This window comes from Rhodnius prolixus, unplaced genomic scaffold (assembly GCF_049639745.1).
Source record: "Rhodnius prolixus isolate KJV_2025 unplaced genomic scaffold, Rpr scaffold_18, whole genome shotgun sequence".
Lineage (NCBI taxonomy): Eukaryota > Metazoa > Arthropoda > Insecta > Hemiptera > Reduviidae > Rhodnius > Rhodnius prolixus.
In genome coordinates, this window is record NW_027411636.1 from 1,636,710 (window position 1) to 1,660,176 (window position 23,467).

Below are 23,467 nucleotides of genomic sequence, written 5' to 3' on the forward strand. Positions count from 1 at the left end.
CTAGAGCAGTGCTGCCGTGCCAGTGTAGAACAAAGAGTAAAGGAATGGAAGCTGCACATCTTCAACGCTCTGTCCTCTCTCTAAGGAACCTCATCCTCTAGAGCAGTGCTGCCGTGCCAGTGTAGAACAAAGAGTAAAGGAATGGAAGCTGCACATCTTCAACGCTCTGTCCTCTCTCTAAGGAACCTCATCCTCTAGAGCAGTGCTGCCGTGCCAGTGTAGAACAAAGAGTAAAGGAATGGAAGCTGCACATCTTCAACGCTCTGTCCTCTCTCTAAGGAACCTCATCCTCTAGAGCAGTGCTGCCGTGCCAGTGTAGAACAAAGAGTAAAGGAATGGAAGCTGCACATCTTCAACGCTCTGTCCTCTCTCTAAGGAACCTCATCCTCTAGAGCAGTGCTGCCGTGCCAGTGTAGAACAAAGAGTAAAGGAATGGAAGCTGCACATCTTCAACGCTCTGTCCTCTCTCTAAGGAACCTCATCCTCTAGAGCAGTGCTGCCGTGCCAGTGTAGAACAAAGAGTAAAGGAATGGAAGCTGCACATCTTCAACGCTCTGTCCTCTCTCTAAGGAACCTCATCCTCTAGAGCAGTGCTGCCGTGCCAGTGTAGAACAAAGAGTAAAGGAATGGAAGCTGCACATCTTCAACGCTCTGTCCTCTCTCTAAGGAACCTCATCCTCTAGAGCAGTGCTGCCGTGCCAGTGTAGAACAAAGAGTAAAGGAATGGAAGCTGCACATCTTCAACGCTCTGTCCTCTCTCTAAGGAACCTCATCCTCTAGAGCAGTGCTGCCGTGCCAGTGTAGAACAAAGAGTAAAGGAATGGAAGCTGCACATCTTCAACGCTCTGTCCTCTCTCTAAGGAACCTCATCCTCTAGAGCAGTGCTGCCGTGCCAGTGTAGAACAAAGAGTAAAGGAATGGAAGCTGCACATCTTCAACGCTCTGTCCTCTCTCTAAGGAACCTCATCCTCTAGAGCAGTGCTGCCGTGCCAGTGTAGAACAAAGAGTAAAGGAATGGAAGCTGCACATCTTCAACGCTCTGTCCTCTCTCTAAGGAACCTCATCCTCTAGAGCAGTGCTGCCGTGCCAGTGTAGAACAAAGAGTAAAGGAATGGAAGCTGCACATCTTCAACGCTCTGTCCTCTCTCTAAGGAACCTCATCCTCTAGAGCAGTGCTGCCGTGCCAGTGTAGAACAAAGAGTAAAGGAATGGAAGCTGCACATCTTCAACGCTCTGTCCTCTCTCTAAGGAACCTCATCCTCTAGAGCAGTGCTGCCGTGCCAGTGTAGAACAAAGAGTAAAGGAATGGAAGCTGCACATCTTCAACGCTCTGTCCTCTCTCTAAGGAACCTCATCCTCTAGAGCAGTGCTGCCGTGCCAGTGTAGAACAAAGAGTAAAGGAATGGAAGCTGCACATCTTCAACGCTCTGTCCTCTCTCTAAGGAACCTCATCCTCTAGAGCAGTGCTGCCGTGCCAGTGTAGAACAAAGAGTAAAGGAATGGAAGCTGCACATCTTCAACGCTCTGTCCTCTCTCTAAGGAACCTCATCCTCTAGAGCAGTGCTGCCGTGCCAGTGTAGAACAAAGAGTAAAGGAATGGAAGCTGCACATCTTCAACGCTCTGTCCTCTCTCTAAGGAACCTCATCCTCTAGAGCAGTGCTGCCGTGCCAGTGTAGAACAAAGAGTAAAGGAATGGAAGCTGCACATCTTCAACGCTCTGTCCTCTCTCTAAGGAACCTCATCCTCTAGAGCAGTGCTGCCGTGCCAGTGTAGAACAAAGAGTAAAGGAATGGAAGCTGCACATCTTCAACGCTCTGTCCTCTCTCTAAGGAACCTCATCCTCTAGAGCAGTGCTGCCGTGCCAGTGTAGAACAAAGAGTAAAGGAATGGAAGCTGCACATCTTCAACGCTCTGTCCTCTCTCTAAGGAACCTCATCCTCTAGAGCAGTGCTGCCGTGCCAGTGTAGAACAAAGAGTAAAGGAATGGAAGCTGCACATCTTCAACGCTCTGTCCTCTCTCTAAGGAACCTCATCCTCTAGAGCAGTGCTGCCGTGCCAGTGTAGAACAAAGAGTAAAGGAATGGAAGCTGCACATCTTCAACGCTCTGTCCTCTCTCTAAGGAACCTCATCCTCTAGAGCAGTGCTACCGTGCCAGTGTAGAACAAAGAGTAAAGGAATGGAAGCTGCACATCTTCAACGCTCTGTCCTCTCTCTAAGGAACCTCATCCTCTAGAGCAGTGCTGCCGTGCCAGTGTAGAACAAAGAGTAAAGGAATGGAAGCTGCACATCTTCAACGCTCTGTCCTCTCTCTAAGGAACCTCATCCTCTAGAGCAGTGCTGCCGTGCCAGTGTAGAACAAAGAGTAAAGGAATGGAAGCTGCACATCTTCAACGCTCTGTCCTCTCTCTAAGGAACCTCATCCTCTAGAGCAGTGCTGCCGTGCCAGTGTAGAACAAAGAGTAAAGGAATGGAAGCTGCACATCTTCAACGCTCTGTCCTCTCTCTAAGGAACCTCATCCTCTAGAGCAGTGCTGCCGTGCCAGTGTAGAACAAAGAGTAAAGGAATGGAAGCTGCACATCTTCAACGCTCTGTCCTCTCTCTAAGGAACCTCATCCTCTAGAGCAGTGCTGCCGTGCCAGTGTAGAACAAAGAGTAAAGGAATGGAAGCTGCACATCTTCAACGCTCTGTCCTCTCTCTAAGGAACCTCATCCTCTAGAGCAGTGCTGCCGTGCCAGTGTAGAACAAAGAGTAAAGGAATGGAAGCTGCACATCTTCAACGCTCTGTCCTCTCTCTAAGGAACCTCATCCTCTAGAGCAGTGCTGCCGTGCCAGTGTAGAACAAAGAGTAAAGGAATGGAAGCTGCACATCTTCAACGCTCTGTCCTCTCTCTAAGGAACCTCATCCTCTAGAGCAGTGATGGCGAACCTATGACCCGCGGGTCAGACACTGACCCGCGCAAGCTTTTTCACTGATCCACAATTGCTAGGCAACCATTTGTTTTGTTTTACGCGAGTAGATTTCCTAATTGTGGTGGATAATTTATATTCTATCTGAACTTTTTTTCAATCACGCATTGACGCAAAAGCAATTTAAATGCTATCTATAACCTTTTAGTTTGTGATCATTACAGTTCTAAAACGCAAATGACGACAAATGCTTTTGTAGTATTTGAATTAAAGCCAAAGTGTTTACAAAATATCAAATAAAATGTATAATTTTACTCATATTTTGTTTGTTACAAAAAATCGACAACCCAAAGCAAATAACCATATTTAGATTTTTCTTCAGATAAAACACACTTTTGTTCAGTTATGTTTGTTGTAAAAAGAGACTTCCATAGCACTTGTTTCGTCCCGTTTTACCCAGTTAAGCCAACTGAATTTTTAAAGAGATTTAGTTTTGAAAATAATCAGTTTAAAATATTTAAACTTACCTTTTGTGCAAATGGGCATTAGTGATCCAAGAGCTAGTACTAGAAAAAAAAATGAACAAAATTTGACCCACGTCTCAAAACGGTTCGCCATCCCTGCCTTAGAGCATCTCTTCCAACCTGGTGCCTTCTGAAAGTACCTACTCAAGCTAACTTTCGCCAGGCGTATGCGATGCGTGTTTCTTTATCCTATAATGGCCTGATAGGAGTCCAGTCATACAAGAGGAGCGAGCTAAACTGGAGCAAAGTCGCAGACATTGTGCTAAGATAGGTTTTTTTTTTTTTTTTTTTTATGATTTAAGGCGCGTCAACATCTAAGGTTATTGGCGCCCGGAGCTTTTTTCAGTGCACTGCCGGCCTCCGGACAGTGTTCTCTCGTTACAGACAACACTGTCCATCACCGGACAGTGAGCTGTAAGAAGCTCCTAGGAAGAGAAAATCTAAGGGTCAGCAGCTAGATTCGAACCCGGGACCTCCGCGTGGGAGTCCAGTATGCTAACCTCATAGCTAATCCCTTCCCTGCTAAGATAGGTAATTTTGATTCAGATGTTCCGCTCGTGCTTTAAATTTCCAAGGATTACAGCCTTGGAAAACTGACCAAATTTTTACTTACGCACTTTGCGACTGGAATTTATGTAAAGTCCATTGCTAGCTCTTAGGCACTGCCCCAGTCTAAAGCGTTTAATGAAAGAGCACCTAGGTTAATAAGAAGTTAATACCATCGAGTAGGAGATAAATTTTATTTTTTACCTTAACTTACTTTATATTTACTCCATTAAATTTTATTGTTTGAAAGCTGAACAGTTCTGGTTTTATTGATTTTGTATGATCTATGTTAAAAGGCAACTCTTGGCAGACGGCTGAGATCAAAGCCAGTAACTCTGTTTAGAATTTATGTTATATGTTTGCTTGTAAATAAATAATAAAGTGAATAAGTCTACAGTTCTTTCTGGGCGTCCGCGACTCGATTGGGAGAAAACGTTTTAGTTTTTAAGTAAAAAGAAAAATTTGTAAAAATGAGAGAAAAACAAAAAATTATACGTTTAAATACTTTTCTTAAGAGTTGAATTAAACACAATTAAACATAAGTTTGGTTTATTCACTTAACACATGACATAATACTAAAACGATAACACAAGGCATAACATAACCTTAAAGCATCACTTGTTACGTATAGACTCTCTCACCATTCCAAACTATCATCCCCTCTCACACTCACCCTCAACAGTGTTGCCACTCCTATATCTAAAATACATTTAAATTTACCTACAAATTAAAATTTTAAATTTTTGAAAAACATTTAATGGCTCTACTACGAAAACAGGTTGAGGATACTATAAGAGACGATGTTTTAGTTACAGCATCCGAAGGTATCAATTTTAATGCATTAAAGCCGGAGTCCTTCCATTAAAGTCAAGCTTAATCTCAGGAAAAGATTTACGGGGAACTTTGATGTGGCGCTTTCTTCATCGGCAACATTGTGTTTTCGTGAATATGCTAGCTCCAGTTGTAAGATATTGGTGATACTGTATTCACATGAATTTTTTTAAAATATAAGGCAGTGATGACCGCTGAATTGACTACCTTCCGCTTGGAGTGACATGGCTTCCGGTCTTCTCACCGATTTGTAGGACATATTTTACATTTTCCCTTAATTTGGTGAATTTTGAAGTAGTGTATGTTCCAAGATGTACAGCTGATGGCTATTCTGCGACGGGAAGGGTTATTGGTGATGTAGCGAGACGTAAAAATTTGTTTTTTTCTTTTATCGCTGGCTAAAGGACTTACTATAAAGATTACAAGTATTTGGAACGTAGAAACTGGTTAACAGAGAGCGCATGGAAGCCCAATTTGTCAGGAGAGCACCTAATCTGTTCCTTCGGTCCAGTTCGCGGAATCGATGATGCTGTCAGCAGTAGAAGCCCAATTCTTCCAGGTGCACATTACAAGTTGATGTTTGCGTGAAATCTTATTTCTTTTTTTGTTTTACTATTTACTGACCATAGAATCTAGAAAAGAAAAAAAAATCACTTCTTAATTCAAATTCAAATTTTTAATATCAAGAAATTCAAGTTGAACTTCCTTTTATTACCAGCGAGAGAAAATGGTGAAAATTCATTAATTTAAAATAAAACATGTGTCAATAATCATTGGAAAGAGTACTCTTTGGTTTTTATTAACTAGGGTGAAATATTAGTTAGATAACGTTTTTATCTGTTCGCCATAAAAAGCTAACGATCGGACAAGACACAGCCTTTATGACTAAACATGATTTTCTCACTGCCTGTTTTATTAGTTAATACAATTCTTACAGTTCACCTGTTACATAAAAACATTATGTTTGTACATTTCTACTCATTTTAAGGGTGGAACAGCTGATGATATGTTTCGCTTTCCTCTAAGGCAGTGTTTCATTACTTAGATTTAATTAATTCAGTAGAAATTAATTAATAATTATTATTATTTTGTATGCTTGGTGTTTAATTTTCTATTTTAGTAAGAGAAACATACGATTAAATGTGGATGAAATGCACAGATTTCCTAATCTTTAATAATAATTTCTAATAATTATATTTCATTGTAACTGGGTGATTGTACGTAATGTAAACAAATAAATAAATCTGATATTTTACCGGAAAAGACAGTTCTGAGGCCATCCTAACCTAAAAACTAAAAAATATCTTCACTTCAGTAAAATGCTTAACCATCCCTTCTCCCAGAATCTAAATCGGATTTTTTTTATTTAAAAGTTATAGATCCGTTGCTATTAGCAACGTAAATCTTGTAGGAACTGTTCAAAAGTGATACTTCTTGATTGGCTGATTTTGGCCGAAACCTTATTGCTGCAACCTCCTCTGTGATTAACTAAAGTAAATAATTTATGTTGAACGTAGTTTTACGAGTTCCGGTGGATCAATTTTTTTCGAACTCAGAGAATCTCAGAATAGATGTTACCCGCTGTAAACACTAAATCGCAAATCTGATAGATATTTTGAAATAAAAATACCTAGTTAGAAAAATTATTATTGAAATTGGTATTCTGATAAATAATCGTAGTGGTATTCCATTGTGCTGGAGGGACCCGCCCGCTTCGTATTCTATGAAGAAGGAATTTCTTAATTAAAGATCAACTGGTAGGGCCAAATATTTAACCTTTGCAACAAGGTTGATTAATCAATTAAGAAGTTTTCCCTTTTTCTGTTAAGACAAGTGCATTAATTCAGTGGCGCCCCACCCGGCCGTATTGGTAATTATTAATACTTGAATTCCCCTTAATTGCTTGGAACCTCCCCACCACCCTATTGGGACCAATAAGGTCTCCTTGTCGTGGGTGGGAGAAAGGTAAAGGAGAACAATTCTATGGTGGGGGGAACCCCCCTCTGATTACAGTTAGTTTTATTTCATTCAAAAGAGAATATTTTCATTTTCTAAATTCTGTTTCAATGATAACAAATTTTCGATATCAAATTGTCACCGGAAACGTGTCCGTAAGTCCCTTTTTTTAAGCGATCGGCTTAAAAAAAAACAACAGGAAACCAAAAAAAAAGTCATTTCCTTCCGGTAAATTCGGTTCCTACTCTTGGTTACACATTTCATAACCTTCAATCATCATTGCAGACATGTTCCCAAAAATCCTAAAAAAATCTGTTAAGTTACGTAGAACTTCCTGTGATCCAGAATTCCCGGAATCCAGAATCGCCCGTTTCCGCAAAGAGATATTTTATGGTAGATCTGTCCTTGAAACAGAGAACAGTTGTTTTTTATCACCAATTTTTTTTTAAATTCAGATTTCTTCAACAGACTATTCTGAGAAAACTGATCTTAATACTTTCTTTAACATTAAGAAAGCGAAAGTGAAAACAGCTGACTAAATATTATTTGATATCTTTCTTTATTATTCAATCGTATGTTTGTAAGGAAATAATTTAATTTTCTTGTAAAGCAACCTGATCCAGCCCAGGCACCAATCAAAACCTAACCAACCATTCATGCAAACGCGCATAACTCACGAGATATACATACGTGTACGCCTCAGCGAGTTCACAGAACATGATAGTTAAATTTTCTACTCAATATTTCCCATAAAAGCCACAATATGATGATTTAGATAGCACTGGAATACTAAGAATTATATTTCTCTCTGCAAACACACGCACGCACGAGCAATCACAAATTAAGTTATTGCTTCAGACACCTGGTTAACCTGGAGATAAACCAATTATTATAACCTTTCTGTTTTCTGTTTGTATGTTTTGAATTTATTTCTGAAAAATAAGTCTCAAATGATGTTTTCGCTGAAATTGTTTTGATTTCTACAAACAGTTAACTTGTTGTTTTCTTCACAATTCTAATTTAATCGATTTTCACAACACGAAAGCGTAACCACAAAATTCTGATGTGAGGGAAGGAAAATTTTCATTAGAATTTCCTGTTCCCGCTAACGACTCGATATAATACTGTTGCACTCTGCCAAAAAAGTGGTTCCCCCTTATCCAAGGATTTCTACATAATCCTCAACACAGAAGAGAAAAGATCTTTTGTGTGTGAAGAAACAAATTAAGAATTCATTCAAATAATTGGAACTTTCCAATAATTCAATCGGAATTGCTAGCTAGTCTCCGTTTATACCAAGCTACTAGTATTGGATATTTCCCCGTCAAGCTATTTTGGCCTATTTTCCTGGTCTTCAATCTGGTTAGAATGTTATTTGATTAAATCTAGAAGGAAAGAGCTTGCAATTATCGCTCTTCAAGTACCGGTTTTCAGACTTCGCCTAATAATAGTAAGAACCCATGTTTTTTTGTTTTGTTTTTGCAAAATGTTATTAATAATGAAGGAATAAAGAATATTGCCAAATTTCAGAATCTATTTTGTATTTTTGCCGAGCTTTCAACCTAGGGACTAAGTCATCTTCAGGGCTATGGAACATATTTTATAGCAACATCATTACTATGCACATTGATTTTATTTAAAAATTAGTTTAAAAAAATTAATTACCTTATTACATTGTTATATGTAAAGCTGACGTACCTCCTGTCCAACATGATTACAAAAACTGAGTGTGGTAGGTTTTAAATGCACTGGTTTGTGAACAAGTCAGTGTTGCCAGTTATCAAAAAACGGTTTTCGTGTTTGTGGCGTATCTGTTGCTTAGATTATTCGCATTAGTTTTGAAATTTAAACTATTTTTCCTTTTTTTTTTGTACGTTTGTCTCAGGTTTTTAGTATCTTTGTGTTTTGGAAATTGAAACTATGATGATTTTCTGTGCAACGTAAGAAAAGTGCTGTGGTGTTCTTTTTTAGTTTTGCGTGGTAAGAGTGTTTGTTAGTACAATCTTTTTTGATGTTTCTCCTATATACTATTTTTTGTGATTACCCTAATTTATATTTTGTAGATTAGATATATTCCACAGCTCTAAAGATGACCTAATTTCTAGGTCGAAAGCTCGGCAAAAATAAAAAGTAATGACTGTTATTAGCAATATTCTTTCTTTCTTCTAGATTAATGAATCTGCCACCAAAAACAACAATGAACAATATTCTACAGTTATAAACAATCTTTTTGATACTATCTAAAATAATTTACAACTACTCACAAATGTTTTATATCCACTATTTTCTTTTTTATAATATAATTTAATACTATGTGACATCAGAAGTTTGGTGTACTCAAAAAAGAGTGGGCATCAGTGAAAATATGATATTATATTAGCAACGTTCATTATTCGATCATTATGGCTGTAGTAGAAGTTCTGGACTTCCTTTCCGAAGATACGATATCACTTTCTAACTATGTAAACCAACTTGACGTAGAACACGTTGCGGAAGGAAGTGAACAATTTAAGTAAGGTATGGAGCCTGTAAAGGGTCTCTTATTATAGGCGATAGAAAGGGGAAACCAAATCATAATTAACTTACATGCGAAACACTTAAAAGCAGGAAGCTGGGAGTTAGTTGGGCACTATGGGTAGATTGGGGGAGTAGGGGTTTCCGTTTTTGAGGTTTGACCATTTCAAGAATATGTCCAGCCAGTGATCCATAGGTCGCACAGGTTTTGCCTCCAAAGGGTTTTGAACTCAATGTCACAGAAACTCCAGGACTACCCCCAAAAACACTCTTAAAATTGATAAACAACTTTCTTTTGCTTTCGTGGCTGTTCGATCCTCGAAGGGATGTGCGGCCCCCCGGCCTAGAATTTATCTTTTGGCACAGCATTGTCCGGTTGGCAGCACTGGAGAAGACAACGGAGAGGGGACTCCAGCGTGTGCCTGGGAGCTCGAGCCAGTTGCCCTTGGGCTTCTCAGGAGAGTATAGGGACGTATATGCATTATCAGTCTTGTCTGCAGTTCAGCCATCTTTTGTCTTGTGGCACGTCGGCAGGCGCATGTGTCTAGTGAGATTTTGTGCCTCTAAAGTCTACTCTGGTCATGACCATGATATATTATTTAGACTCTAGGACCTTGTATAATTTGTATCTTACTTGGTAAATATATAAAATTTTATTGTATTTGTCTCAATCATTTAAGATATTCTGAGTGTCGGTGGCGTCCCCACCCTTCCCTTTTTATTTTATTTTATTTGATCTCTTCCAAGGACTCTTCAGTGGCTTTTTATAATTGTGAATTGGAAAACCTTAATTAATTATTTCTGAAATTATACAGCGCGGTAAAAAAAAAATTCCCAGCAAAACTTATGCTAATAAAAGTCACGCTTGTACTGCATGATCGAAGTTTAGAGATAGACGTTGGAGACATTTTGAAAATAAATCTCCGTAGTACTCCCTGTTGTGGAAGCTTCAAAATGGGTTTCTATTAGCAACTCATTTAACCTTCCTTTGTAATATGAAACCCAAAAGATTGAGCTTATTTTACTTCCTCTTGTTTCTAGTGTTTACTCAAAGTAACAGGAAGATCGGTTTAAAAAAAAATGTTTGAGGAGCCCTGGTCTGAAAGGAATCTGGTCTACCCACTCACGAGACTTCCTTGCCACAGTTTACGTAATTAATTTTCCTTAAACATATCAACTTTTTATTAAAAAGTTGATGTCTTTAATATTATAACCTCTTTGAAGGTTCCATTTTTCGAAAACAAAAAAAAATAATCGCAAAAATCAATAAATTGTTTTGTGGGTCAGCCAGTTTTTCTCTAAATTTATAATTTTTGTGACATATTTCATCCCTATTAATATTTAATAGGTGACTTTTATGTAGTCCATACATTAAACTGAAATGGCACATTAAATCGATAATGTATCTGTCGATAATTACTGAACTTTGAATGCTAAATGTTTACGTGATAAAAAACAAAACATACATATAATAATTTATTTTTGCTTTTTTGGGAAAATATAATTTGAAAACATACTTTGGAACAATTAAACGGCGGCAGATGGTGTAACTACTCCGTTTCTTTATTTGCTACTTACAATAGGCCTGATCGATTTATAACCTAGGAAAATTGTAACAGATTGGAAGGTAGTACACATAGTGTTTACTTAATTACAGAAAGGTACAGTTATGTGGATATGTCCCAGATTTTTAGTTCAATAAAATCGAAAGCTGCTCTTTCAATTTACTAAAAGAGCTTAATATAGATAGACAGACATTACAGCAGGGCTTAGTAAAAAATCAGTAAGTTGTTTATCAGTGTTGACAACACGAATATGTGTGTCCACTTTGATAACGTGCTCTCTCATATGGAGAACAAAATGTCCAACCTAATTGGATTTAATATCTATTTTATTGAATCTCGTGTTATCAAGGTCGCTTGTAACTTCCAGTGAGAGGAGGTAGAGTTCGCTGGCCATCAGTACTTCATGCCAAGCAGAAATGCTTCCGATTAACTGTGCTACAGTAATTGTTCCTAGAGATATGATTGGAACAATCGGTTCGGACTAATTGAAGCTTACAAGTTCTTGCTGTAGTTGATGAGTGAACGTGGCAAGGAAAGTGATCTGTGTTATGAAAAGCTAGCTTATAGGAATTTGCGCCTGGATCAGCTGACGGCAATGACGTCTAATTTATCTCGTGTAGTGGAGTGTATAAGAATACTACGCGTGAGGATTATGTTAACATCAGACAGATACATCCAAAGCTGTAAAAACCTATTTTTCTATTTTATTTTTTATAATACTCGTGGAACTTGAATAGTAAATTTCTTGCCAAAAGATAAAACAAAAATACAGTTCGTGAACAATATTTTTTTCTTACGTTTCTGTTAGATATAATTAAATTAGTCTGATACTCATCTTTAGAACTATTGATACTAAGAGCAAGAACGGAGACGTAACTCAAGCAGGGATATTGACTCGTATTAGTTTAATTGTAGATGGACAAATTAGTGGGTTGATTGACGTTTAAAGATTGGCGATTCTTTCGAGAAGACCCGTTTAGTGTGCTCTTGGTTAGAGAGAACAGCGCTCCTATTGGCCTACATGTGGTGGCATGGTAACCTCTCCGTGATACAACTATCTGGTGGATATTTAGGAAACTGCAAGAAGTTGTAAAAAGCGTTGATGACGTATTAAATCTCTGAAATGGATTCCCAGTACTCTTGAGAAGTTGTACCTAAATTACAGATGTTGCATATTGTTACATGCCTCATAACTTTGCCAGCCATGTTATCATCGTAAAGTACAACATAAAAAGTTATGGTTTAATAGAGTGAATACAACATGCATATTCGTCTGATTTATATCAAAACTTTATTAAAATAAACTTGTAGAGTCTGCGCTGTCGAGCTAAGTGCACTGAGTTGAAGTGTTTGAACAGGGGCGGGTGGCCCACGGCCTAAGAGGATTATGGTTACGATTCCTTTAGAAGGTCTAGAGGATCAAGCTGATTCCACTTTACGAGCTCCAGGATTTGCAATCTCCTATCTTTCCTGTTTCCTCCTCTTCCTGTCACGTCCATCAGCACCAGTAGGTTCATCAAACCTTTCTGATGAAGATAAAGGCCATTATTGACAATCCCCTTGTAGCTAACGCTGGAAAAACCCAGGGTTTGCCCACAGTCCAACATTGTCAGATCATTGTTTTATCGATCAGTAAAGCTTCGCATTTCCCATTTCCATTTTCGCTCTTAAAAAAAAGAAGAAAAATGATCTTTGAACAATTACGATAACAATAGCAAAGAACTTTTCGATTCACAAGTATCTAATTGTTTCCAATTGCTGAATATATTAATTTATCTTGATGTTATTTAATTTTTTGTATTTTTTTTTAAACAATTCTAGCGTTACCTCGACTGAAACAGATCATAAAGCGCATGCTGAATTGGTTGCTAAGGTTACTGTCCATACCACAGCGAGAATTCGTAAACTTTGCTTTTTGCACTTGAAAGATCTAAATGATTTTCCTTTCATTTCCCTGTAACAAGGGCCCCAGAACTTGAATATTATCTTTCAACAATCAGCGCCGGAAGATGTCTACCACATGATCTATCTACAATTAAAAATAAATTTAATGATTAGAAAAAAACAGGCATTCAAATGAGAGAAGACTCGAACTTTTGGTTTTGAACATAATCCCTTTACCTATTACTTTATTTTTGAGTAATTTTATCTAAAAAATTACACAATATTGTATTGAACTTGTGCAAATGGCTAAAATTCCTTGTTTCAGTACAAATAAGCTTTGCCTCGATAAGAATGGTAACTGAGTTCGACAAAATTTCATTTTCAACGCTAAAGATAACTTGTAAGATCTGCCTCGAGACTAATAAAGATACTTTAATGCAATTTTTGCATTCTTCTAATTTTTGATTTAATCGTGTAGATTTCAGATTTTTTAATTTTTCCACGAAAACATCCCTTTTTTTTAAGTCCCTTAAGTCATCCCTTTTTTTTTATTTTTTTTTAAATGGGATGTGTGTCCTTATTTACTGTAAACCAAAAAAACAAAAATCACAGATTTATTTATTTACAAAACGGGCGATCACCCAGTTACAATGAAATATAATTTAAAGTAACATTTAATAATAACGTAACATATAATAATTTATAGAATATACATATACGTATATTGAAATAGAAATAAAATATAGACATACTTTACTTAATTAATATGCTTTAAAATATATACTTTAAAAATAGATATACTTTGCTTAATTAATAAATTTTAATTTTTTTTAATGATGTCACAATTATTTGGTATGCAGAATTCCTTAGTACTAATCATTGCAAAATCAAGTTATTTAAAAAACGTTTAAATTCAATCGTGTTGATGTTGAATAAATCAAAATCAGCTGAACTGAAATCAAATAACTGAACCTACGATAAAATTAGTACCATGGCACAGATAAGTTTAAACTTGACGTTCAGCTTAAGCGCCACCACAGAATGATGCAATAAGGTTATTTGATCAAAAAAAAAAATCGATCAATACATCAAATCACTGTACTCGAGTATTCATTTTATCGATTTTTCTCGAAAAATGGCTCTATCGATTTTTCTATAAACTTAATATGCTAATTGTACACAGCTGATCTAGAACTTTTATTTACCGGTCTCCGTACAGTGTTCTCTTATTATAGGACTATAAGAAGCTCCTTAGGAAGAGAACAATCTAAGGTCCAGCAGCTGGATTTGAACCCGGGATCTTCGCATCGTAATCCAGTATTCGCTAGCCACTCAGCCTCTACTTCCCTCTGATCCCTGTATTATGTCTAATGCAGCACTGCTGCGTATGTACCTGGTCTTCTTAGAATAAAAATAAATACTCGTAGATATTCACAATATAATACTAATAAATAATCGTTAACAAGGAAAGTGGAAAATAAATCTCATTTAAGGAAAAATGATAAAGGAAAAGATACTCTGGTCTTTTTATTAATAAAAAAAATAACATGGCAATAATTTCCGGTTCTAGGGCGGAAGGAGGAGAAGGAAGAGAGAGAGGGAGGAACAGTTGGTTACCTCTCACTTCGTTACAATTAATTCTTCTTGGAAACACCTTTAGGTTATTTTGCAGCATAATACCTGCCGGTTACTAATTAACTTCATACCTGCACAATGCCTTGTAATGTTTCCTTGATATTATGAATCCAAGTAATAAACTCGCGAGAGGAAAAATAAAAAGCAACTAACAGAGGAGCAAAAATCAGCCCCCCCCCCTCTCAAAATCACAATTTACTCTTCTTCCCACTTGGCTGAGATGTAAGCGAGAGGTGCTTCTTCATAATCGATTCTTTTTATCAGTTAAATATCTCTCCATTAATTGGCAAAGGATTCGTTCAAAGAAATATTTACTGCCCCCTCCACAAAAAAAAAAAAACTGGACAAAATGAAATAATCGATCGATTTGTTTTGTTTTTAAGGAAATTAAAACCACTTTTATGTTCTTAGTTTTTTTTTTTTGTTTTTGTGGGAGGGGCGAAAAATAAAGTCTGCTGTATAAAAGAAAAGCAGGCTGAGGTGGTGGCTCGGCCATGTTGAACGGATGCCCCATCATCGAGTTCCCGGACACCCGGGGGCCGCAAGACGTAGAGGCAGTCCCAGGATAATGATGGTTGGATAACGTAGAAAGAGATCTGCGAAAGGTGTGGGTGTTAGAAGTTGGCGCCTGAAAGCCGAAAACAGGGAAGAGTGGCACTCTCTCTTGAATGAGGTCCAGGTTCTACTACAGGACTGTAGCACTTCATGGGAAGAAGAAGAAGAAGAATAAGCCCGTAAGAATACTGGTCGCCATGACCAACCGCCTCCTCGGACTAGAAATGCCCTTAATGGTACTTTGGTAAGGAAAATGTTACAATTGAAAGCTATAGCATTAAGTACAGAAAACTTCAAGAAAAGCGGTGAGGAGAAAACCTCAAACTGAACCTCCTTATCACTGAGCACCTTCAAACCTGATTCGCCATTCCCAGCTGTGAGCGAAACCATAAATTTTATGCAATACTTCCTTTTCGAGTTACATTGGATACATACGAGGGTCGTTTGAAAAGTCCGTGCAAAAATTTAAATTTAAAAACCTTTTTTATTTTTCAACATAGTCTCCTTTTAGGCTTACACACTTCGTCCAACGCTGCTCTAGTTTGTTGATCCCTTCCGAATAATAGGATTTTTCCAAGTCTGAAAAATAGCCATTCGTTTCTGCAATCACCTCCTCGTTTGAATAAAATCTTTTTCCCGCCAGCCATTTCTTCATATTGGGGAACAAATAGTAGTCCGAGGGAGCCAAGTCTGGAGAATAGGGGGGATGTGAAACGAGTTGGAACCCTATTTCCATTAATTTTGCGACCACAACTGCTGAGGTGTGAGCTGGTGCGTTGTCGTGATGGAAAAGGACTTTTTTGTGGGCCAATCGTGGGCGTTTTTCTTGCAGCTCGGTTTTCAAACGGTCCAATAACGATGAATAATATGCACCTGTAATAGTTTTACCCTTTTCCAGATAGTCGATGAGGATTATTCCTTGCGAATCCCCAAAGACAGTCGCCATAATCTTTCCGGCGGAAGGAACGGTCTTCGCCTTTTTTGGCGCAGATTCCCCCTTGGTAACCCATTGTTTAGATTGTTCTTTGGTCTCAGGAGTGTAGTGATGTATCCATGTTTCATCCACAGTGACGAAACCACGATTAAAGTCCTGCGGATTCTTCTGGAACAGCTGCAAACCGTCCTTGCAACACTTCACACGATTTCGTTTTTGGTCAAGCGTGAGCAATCGCGGCATCCATCTTGCGGATAGCTTTGTCATGTCCAAATGTTGATGCAAAATATTATGTACCCGTTCATTCGAGATGCCCACAGCACTAGCAATCTCACGCACCTTCACACTTCTGTCATCCATCACCATATCATGGATTTTATCAATGATTTCTGGCGTAGTAACCTCAACAGGGCGTCCAGAACGTTCAGCGTCACTTGTGCCCATATGGCCATTCCGAAAATTTTAAAACCACTTATAAACTGTTCTAATCGAAGGTGCAGAGTCACCATAATGTTTATCAAGCTTCTCTTTAGTCTCCTGAGGCGTTTTGCCTTTCATAAAGTAGTGTTTAATCAACACACGAAATTCTTTTTCGTCCATTTTTTGAAAATCATTAGACTTTCTCGATTCAAACGAATGCCAAACACCAAGAAATAGACCGATCTGGCTGAAACTTGGTTTCTTTCAAGTCTGTGTTCTTCCAAGAGATGCTACTAACTAAACATAACCTCGATACGCGCCAGTGGTGCTATCTCTCTGACTTTGCACGGACTTTTCAAACGACCCTCGTAGTCACACGTGCGCACTAATTTGTAAATCTTTTACTGTGTCACCAAGGGAACTTAATAAAACAAGCTATTTACCAAAACTGATGGCCTTACTAGATCATAAAGCAGAGGTTCCACTCACTTAGTTTAGAACAAAATTTCCCTCAGAATAGCGCACCGCATCACTGCTAAGTCACCCACATTGTTGTCCTCAAGCTGAACATTCTCTTCAAAAAAAAAGAAAAAAAAAAGTCGTTGTGAAGTGCAAATTAAACAGACTCATAAAGTAAAAAAGTCTCCAACTTGTAACTGTATTGACATGATTACCAGAAAGCAATAGTCGTGTTAGTAAACCAAATACAAAGAGGTTTTACTTACTGTTCGCAACATTAGATGTACGTAAATACTTGTATTTTCCAACGGATGTTTCTTATTCCATGGCAAGAGAGTGGGTGTGGCTTGCCCGCATTTCCACGAGATAGTGTTTCTGTAACTAAAAAGGAAATCTGATACAAAAGGTAAAATAATCCTATTGAAATATCTTGCAGTGTTCATTTTAATTTGGTGGAAAAAAGAAAATGCGGTAGTGGAAAAAGCGCTTCTTATTTCGTGAAAAACGGGTGAAAATAAATCACGATATTAATTTTTTATTCTCTCTCCTCGGCGAGAGACGGTGGTAAATAAAAGAAATTAAATAAACTCTAAAGAGATTCTTAAAAATAAAAAGCAATCCACGTAATGGAAATAAATTTAAACATGATGGTCGACATTTTATTCCCTACGTTCAGAAATATTATCATTTTAATTTACCTTCCTGGAGATATAGTTAGCGAGGGTCTACGACAAAAAGAAAAGAATTGCACAGAATTCTAATTTGTTGTTTCACTGCCCGAAAACATGAATAAGGTTAGGGTAAAGATTTACACAGCGTATTCTACTACATTCGGTATGACGTAGTATCGATAGTGTAAAATTATCGATTTTCGATATTTTTTCACCGGAAAAAATCCATTATGCTGTCTTAAGAGCCCAATAAAATTGGTTTGTCTGTGGAATTTATGCTCAACATAACTTAAAAAACAAAAGTTCGCAGAAAATTCAATATTAGGTGGCACTATGGGAACATACAATAAGCTTTCGTACCAAATCAGCCAACCGCAAGCGCCACTTTAAAAAATCGATTTTGTAGAATTCGTTTGAAACTTTTTCAAAAACGGCCCAGATGATTTTATTTAAATTTTTGTTTGCATGTTGCGTGTAAGTAGTTCTGCCACTTTTAGGCAAGGGGGGATATTTGGCTTTATTCTAAAGTCTCAGTTCAGCGTAATTTCAATACGCTATTCAATTATAATAAAAATAAAGATTCGAATTTGGAAAAACAAAAGTTTCAAATCTGGAGAAAATTAGCTAATCGATAAAGTGAAATATTTCACAAATTGTAAGTTTCGCAGAAAATTTTAGTACGTAAATTGTGGTAAGATAAGTTTTCAAAGCAGATTTTCTTAAAAATGATTAGTTTTTACAAAATAAACTCATTGGATACATGTCGATGTAGATACATACATATGTATATTATGTAGTCCACGCCACCGCGACCCCAGGGAGTCTGTTGTGAATATATAGTAAGTACATTTTAACTAGTATTTGAAGCATTGACCTAGCAGAAATTCATTCCTGAGCAGGGTAGATCCAAGTTAAATAAAGTCACATGTAAAGAATCTAGTGATAATAACAATTACGATAGAAAAACAAATCTTACCTTACGATAAAAACAAGGCACATTCATAACCTGTAACTGAATTCTTCTCAATATGTCTCTAAAAGTATCGAAATGTAACCTTCTTTGTTACCAGGGTAACTGAAATTAAGATTTCAGTATGGTAAGCCATACGATAAAAACTAGGCGCATTCATAACCTGTAACTGAAATCTTCTCATTGTCTCTATGTATCGAAATGTAACCTTCTTCGTTTCCAGGGTTGCCTACAACAGGTTTATTATACTGAATAAAATTTCTATAGTTGTTTACTTCATAAAACTTTAAAATGTACATAGAGAAATAAATTAAATTCTGTTTTACTGGTCCTCATTCAAACAAACATTTTAATTAAATATTTTACTTTAAACATTTAAATAAATAAAAAAACTTCATAATTTTTTGAATAAGAAACATTTCTCAACTTTTTTAATTAAAAATTTCAAAAAGTTAATTTAAAACAATTAAAGGATGTATTATTTATTCACACAAATTTTGTTAATTATTATACTAGACTTTACTCTTAACAACTTTTCTAAAAATAATTAATGGTGAACAATAAATGTAATTAGCGGTCCGTAAATTGAAGATTAATAAAACACTTTTCTTCTTTTTATGTTTTAAAATGTAAAATTTACTTTTTCTAACTCTAATAAGCGATTGTGCAGATTTTAGATTTTGAAATTTCACTGAAAATATACATACATATGTATGTAGTGAGGTCCCCAGAATACGAAAGTGTTTTTAAAAATTGATCTATGTGTATCCCACCTCAAAGACGAAGAATTTAAGAAGTTGAAATTTGATATTTACAGCTTAAGGGCCATCAGACGATGTAACAATAAAGTTTTGGTCTTTATTTTAAAAGAGTTTTTTTTTAGTGTTTTCTCGAAAATAACATCTAAGATTTTCTTTCAACTTGAAATGCGCTTAATGTACGTTCATGCTAATTATAAAAAATGTCGGCTTTTAATTTACGTAGCAGAACTATTGATTTTATTTGTAAAAGATTGTCTCTATTGTTTTCACTTTGTTACGCTTGAAATACAAAAAGTACTCAAATTTAAGTGAGATTGTTTTCAATTTAAAATTAGCAAATTTATATTCATTATTATCATATTAAAGAGATAAATCAAGAATATAAGAACGCTTTTCAAATATACATACAAGAAGTATTTAGTTTTTTCTGATTTTGGACGAATGTTTCCTTTTAATTTCGTAACATTTACGAAAATAAGAATCCTATTTAACTGGAAAATTTCCTTTTCATATCTTCAAAGTATTTATAAAATTCAGAATGGCTGGGATTTCATTATATTAAATTTGCAGGTTAATAAAAAAAAAAAACGTAAATAACATAAAATTTTTGTACTCACTGCATCAGCTGACGTTATGAGGTTATGATTCATTTGTTCTCGGAAGTTCTATTTATAAAATATTGAGTAAAAATTTATACATTGAGTTTCGCATTAATGAGGATTAAATATGTACTCAAAATGTCAAACTTGAAAAATAATAACCTGTACCGAAAGTGCTATTTTTCTGTATCGATCTTAGTTATTATCGATTTTTTTTCGACAAAAGCAATATAGTGCAATATTCATACCAGATTATTTAGTCTACTGTAGTAATCTGTAAAGCATTTAATGTTAATAAAAGCATGGTGTCTGAGAAGAAAGTCGAACTTGTGAACTGGTACTTTGAGAATTGTTCGATGGAATGTTGGGTGCCAAATTTTTCGATCATGGATGAACTTATAAAGCGTTTAGCGGTTTAAAAAAATTTGAATAAGAATATTTTGGCTGTAAAAACAAAGTAGGAAATTTAAATAAATAAATAAAATAAGATCTGGATGAAGAGGCAAGTATCGTATATTACAGTTCGAATTGATTTATTGAGGCAGCCATGTTGTTGAATAATGCAGAATAATATTATATTTGTAGTATACAGCGAGATTAGATGTAGGAGGGGGCCGTACAATCAGTACAACAGTTGATCAAATATGGCCCTTCTCCATGTCTTGTTTTGTACAATACAGTGTAATGTATCCATCAATCAGGTGAATTTAGATATCTACCTACGGCAGGATTTAGAAAAGAGATATTTGTGGGCTTACAATATCTCTTTGCGTATTGTATGTTAAGGGATTCAGATAAAGGATTTGGCAATATAATCTACTCTATGGTTTACTATAGACTGTTTCTATAGATTAAGAAATCGAGATCGAGAATAAAGGAAGGAAATTACTAAGATTTCCGCCAGATCTGAGTGTTTATTGCTGTCCGGAAATAAGTACTCTTCGCTTCTGATTACTTTTACTTACGTTTTAGTTTCATAATATTTTCTATTTTATGGCAATCTTGGAGAGGGCTGCCCTCCAGTTAGGTGCCATGTTAGCTGACAGGTGTACTACTGATGTTATGCTAATGAGTTCAAGTGTAACCTTTGCAAGTAACCTTTACCTGAATCCGGTTTGCAATCCACAAAACAGCATTATCTTCCCGGTAGATAAAGAGAACATCATCTTCTTTTGGTACAACCGTCTTCTACCATCCCTTAATTGTCTGTTTCTGCGTCTAGAAGTGGAACGATTTCTTACGATCCACGAGACGCACCAAAATGGCCGCCTCTGCATAACCCACATCCTTCAGCACTGGTTCAGCGTGAGATAGCTTCCATGAATTTTTCTACACATAAAAAATTGCTTGCACATATCACAACTATTTCTTGCAAGATCCATTTTGTATCCTTGCAATAGTGTTGAGATTGAATGTGTATGATTGATTTTGCCTGCTTTGTTGCAGAGGATGCAGAACCGAGAATCTGACCGACCTGATGCCACTGGTGGTGGAAGAAGGTGAGAATAGTCTCTGCACATGCTGGGACGAGCCCCGCTACAACGCTGAATGTCAGTGTCAAGGTGATCAGCTAACCTTCATTCCCGCCAATCTGACCAAACATATTCTCAGATTGTAAGTTTAGTTATTTATTCTTTATCTTTATATCTACATACTATTTCCAAGATTCTACGTCCCATTTTTTTATTGAAAAAAAAAAAATTATCAAATATAAACAGAGTACTGTTAATGTTTGTTTCTGTTTTATAAAATGAAAACTTAATATCAAAAATCTCGAAAACTACTCGATAGATTTTGTTTATATTTTACCTGTATGTGGAGACTACTGTTGTCCGTAATTGTAACATTTAGTAACAATATATCGAGCAGAAGACTTTTAGTTAAAGTTTGTTTCTGTTCTATAAAATGAAAACTTTAACTTCGAATATCTCGAAAACTACTCGATAGATTTTGTTTATATTTTACCTGTATATGGAGACTACTGTTGTCTATAATTGTGTAATATTTAGTAACAATCTATCGAGCAGAAAACGAGATATTTTGAGTTAAAATTTGTTTTTGTTTTATAAAATGAAAACTTTAACTTCGAATATCTCGAAAACTACTCGATAGATTTTGTTTATATTTTACCTGTATGTGGAGACTACTGTTGTCCATAATTGTGTAAAATTTAGTAAAAATCTATCGAGTAGAAAACTAGATATTTTGAGTTAAACATTTGTTTCTGTTTTATAAAATGAAAACTTTAACTTCGAATATCTCGAAAACTACTCGATAGATTTTGTTTATATTTTACCTGTATGTGGAGACTACTGTTGTCCATAATTGTGTAAAATTTAGTAAAAATCTATCGAGTAGAAAACTAGATATTTTGAGTTAAACATTTGTTTCTGTTTTATAAAATGAAAACTTTAACTTTAAATATCTCGAAAACTACTCGATAGATTTTGTTTATATTTTACCTGTATATGGAGACTACTGTTGTCTATAATTGTGTAATATTTAGTAACAATCTATCGAGTAGGAAACGAGATATTTTGAGTTAAAATTTGTTTCTGTTTGAAACAGTGGAAATATTTAACTTCAAATATCTCGAAAACTACTCGATAGATTTTGTTTATATTTTACCTGTATATGGAGACTACTGTTGTCTATAATTGTGTAATATTTAGTAACAATCTATCGAGTAGAAAACTAGATATTTTGAGTTAAACATTTGTTTCTGTTTTATAAAATGAAAACTTTAACTTTAAATATCTCGAAAACTACTCGATAGATTTTGTTTATATTTTACCTGTATATGGAGACTACTGTTGTCTATAATTGTGTAATATTTAGTAACAATCTATCGAGTAGGAAACGAGATATTTTGAGTTAAAATTTGTTTCTGTTTGAAACAGTGGAAATATTTAACTTCAAATATCTCGAAAACTACTCGATAGATTTTGTTTATATTTTACCTGTATATGGAGACTACTGTTGTCTATAATTGTGTAATATTTAGTAACAATCTATCGAGTAGGAAACGAGATATTTTGAGTTAAAATTTGTTTCTGTTTGAAACAGTGGAAATATTTAACTTCAAATATCTCGTTTCCTACTCGATAGATTTTGTTTATATTTTACCTGTATGTGGAGACTACTGTTGTCTATAATTGTGTAATATTTAGTAACAATCTATCGAGCAGAAGACGAGATATTTTTAGTTAAAATTTGTTTTTGTTTTATAAAATGAAAACTTTAACTTCAAATATCTCGAAAACTACTCGATAGATTTTGTTCATATTTTACCTGTATATGGAGACTACTATTTTCTATAATTGTGTGAAATTTAGTAAATATCTATGTAGCAGAATACGAGATGTTGTGAGTTAATTTTTGTTTCCGTTCTACAAAGTGAAATCTTTAACTTCAAATATCTCTAAAACTACTCGATAGATTTTGTTTATATTTTACTTGTATATGGAGACTACTGTTGTCTATAATTGTGTAATATTTAGTAACAATCTATCGAGTAGGAAACGAGATATTTTGAGTTAAAATTTGTTTCTGTTTGAAACAGTGGAAATATTTAACTTCAAATATCTCGAAAACTACTCGATAGATTTTGTTTATATTTTACCTGTATGTGGAGACTACTGTTGTCTATAATTGTGTAATATTTAGTAACAATCTATCGAGCAGAAGACGAGATATTTTGAGTTAAACATTTGTTTCTGTTTTATAAAATGA

General features: G+C 35.7%; 1 protein-coding gene and 2 long non-coding RNA genes across 19 annotated transcripts in view; 1 reads left to right on the forward strand and 2 right to left on the reverse strand.

The window, feature by feature from the left end:
* LOC141462234 (lutropin-choriogonadotropic hormone receptor-like) overlaps positions 1-23,467 on the forward strand; it is a 149,854-nt gene that overhangs the window by 30,576 nt on the left and 95,811 nt on the right. The window contains exons 1-2 of one of the 3 annotated variants that reach the window (XM_074143922.1): positions 17,880-18,244; positions 21,182-21,349. The exons of 1 other annotated variant lie outside the window; for it this stretch is intronic. In XM_074143922.1, the coding sequence (XP_074000023.1) occupies positions 21,213-21,349 (137 nt within the window). In that variant the 5' untranslated portion in view covers positions 17,880-18,244; positions 21,182-21,212. Of the gene's footprint in view, positions 1-17,879; positions 18,245-21,181; positions 21,350-23,467 lie in introns of those variants that run through there. One more of the 3 variants, XM_074143921.1, reaches the window with a different exon arrangement.
* Positions 4,514-8,715, reverse strand: LOC141462243 (uncharacterized). The gene is made up of 2 exons (XR_012463173.1): positions 8,434-8,715; positions 4,514-5,444 (listed from the first exon to the last, which is right to left on the reverse strand). It is a non-coding gene; the product is annotated as an uncharacterized lncRNA (long non-coding RNA).
* Positions 12,122-19,812, reverse strand: LOC141462241 (uncharacterized). Of its 15 annotated transcripts, none has more exons than XR_012463170.1 (8): positions 19,545-19,812; positions 18,382-18,604; positions 17,001-17,115; positions 16,765-16,849; positions 13,937-14,129; positions 12,969-13,315; positions 12,675-12,876; positions 12,122-12,513 (listed from the first exon to the last, which is right to left on the reverse strand). It is a non-coding gene; the product is annotated as an uncharacterized lncRNA (long non-coding RNA). The 15 variants fall into 15 exon arrangements; XR_012463169.1 differs by having other exon boundaries at positions 13,937-14,132; XR_012463164.1 differs by having other exon boundaries at positions 13,937-14,132; positions 16,737-16,849; positions 19,545-19,810.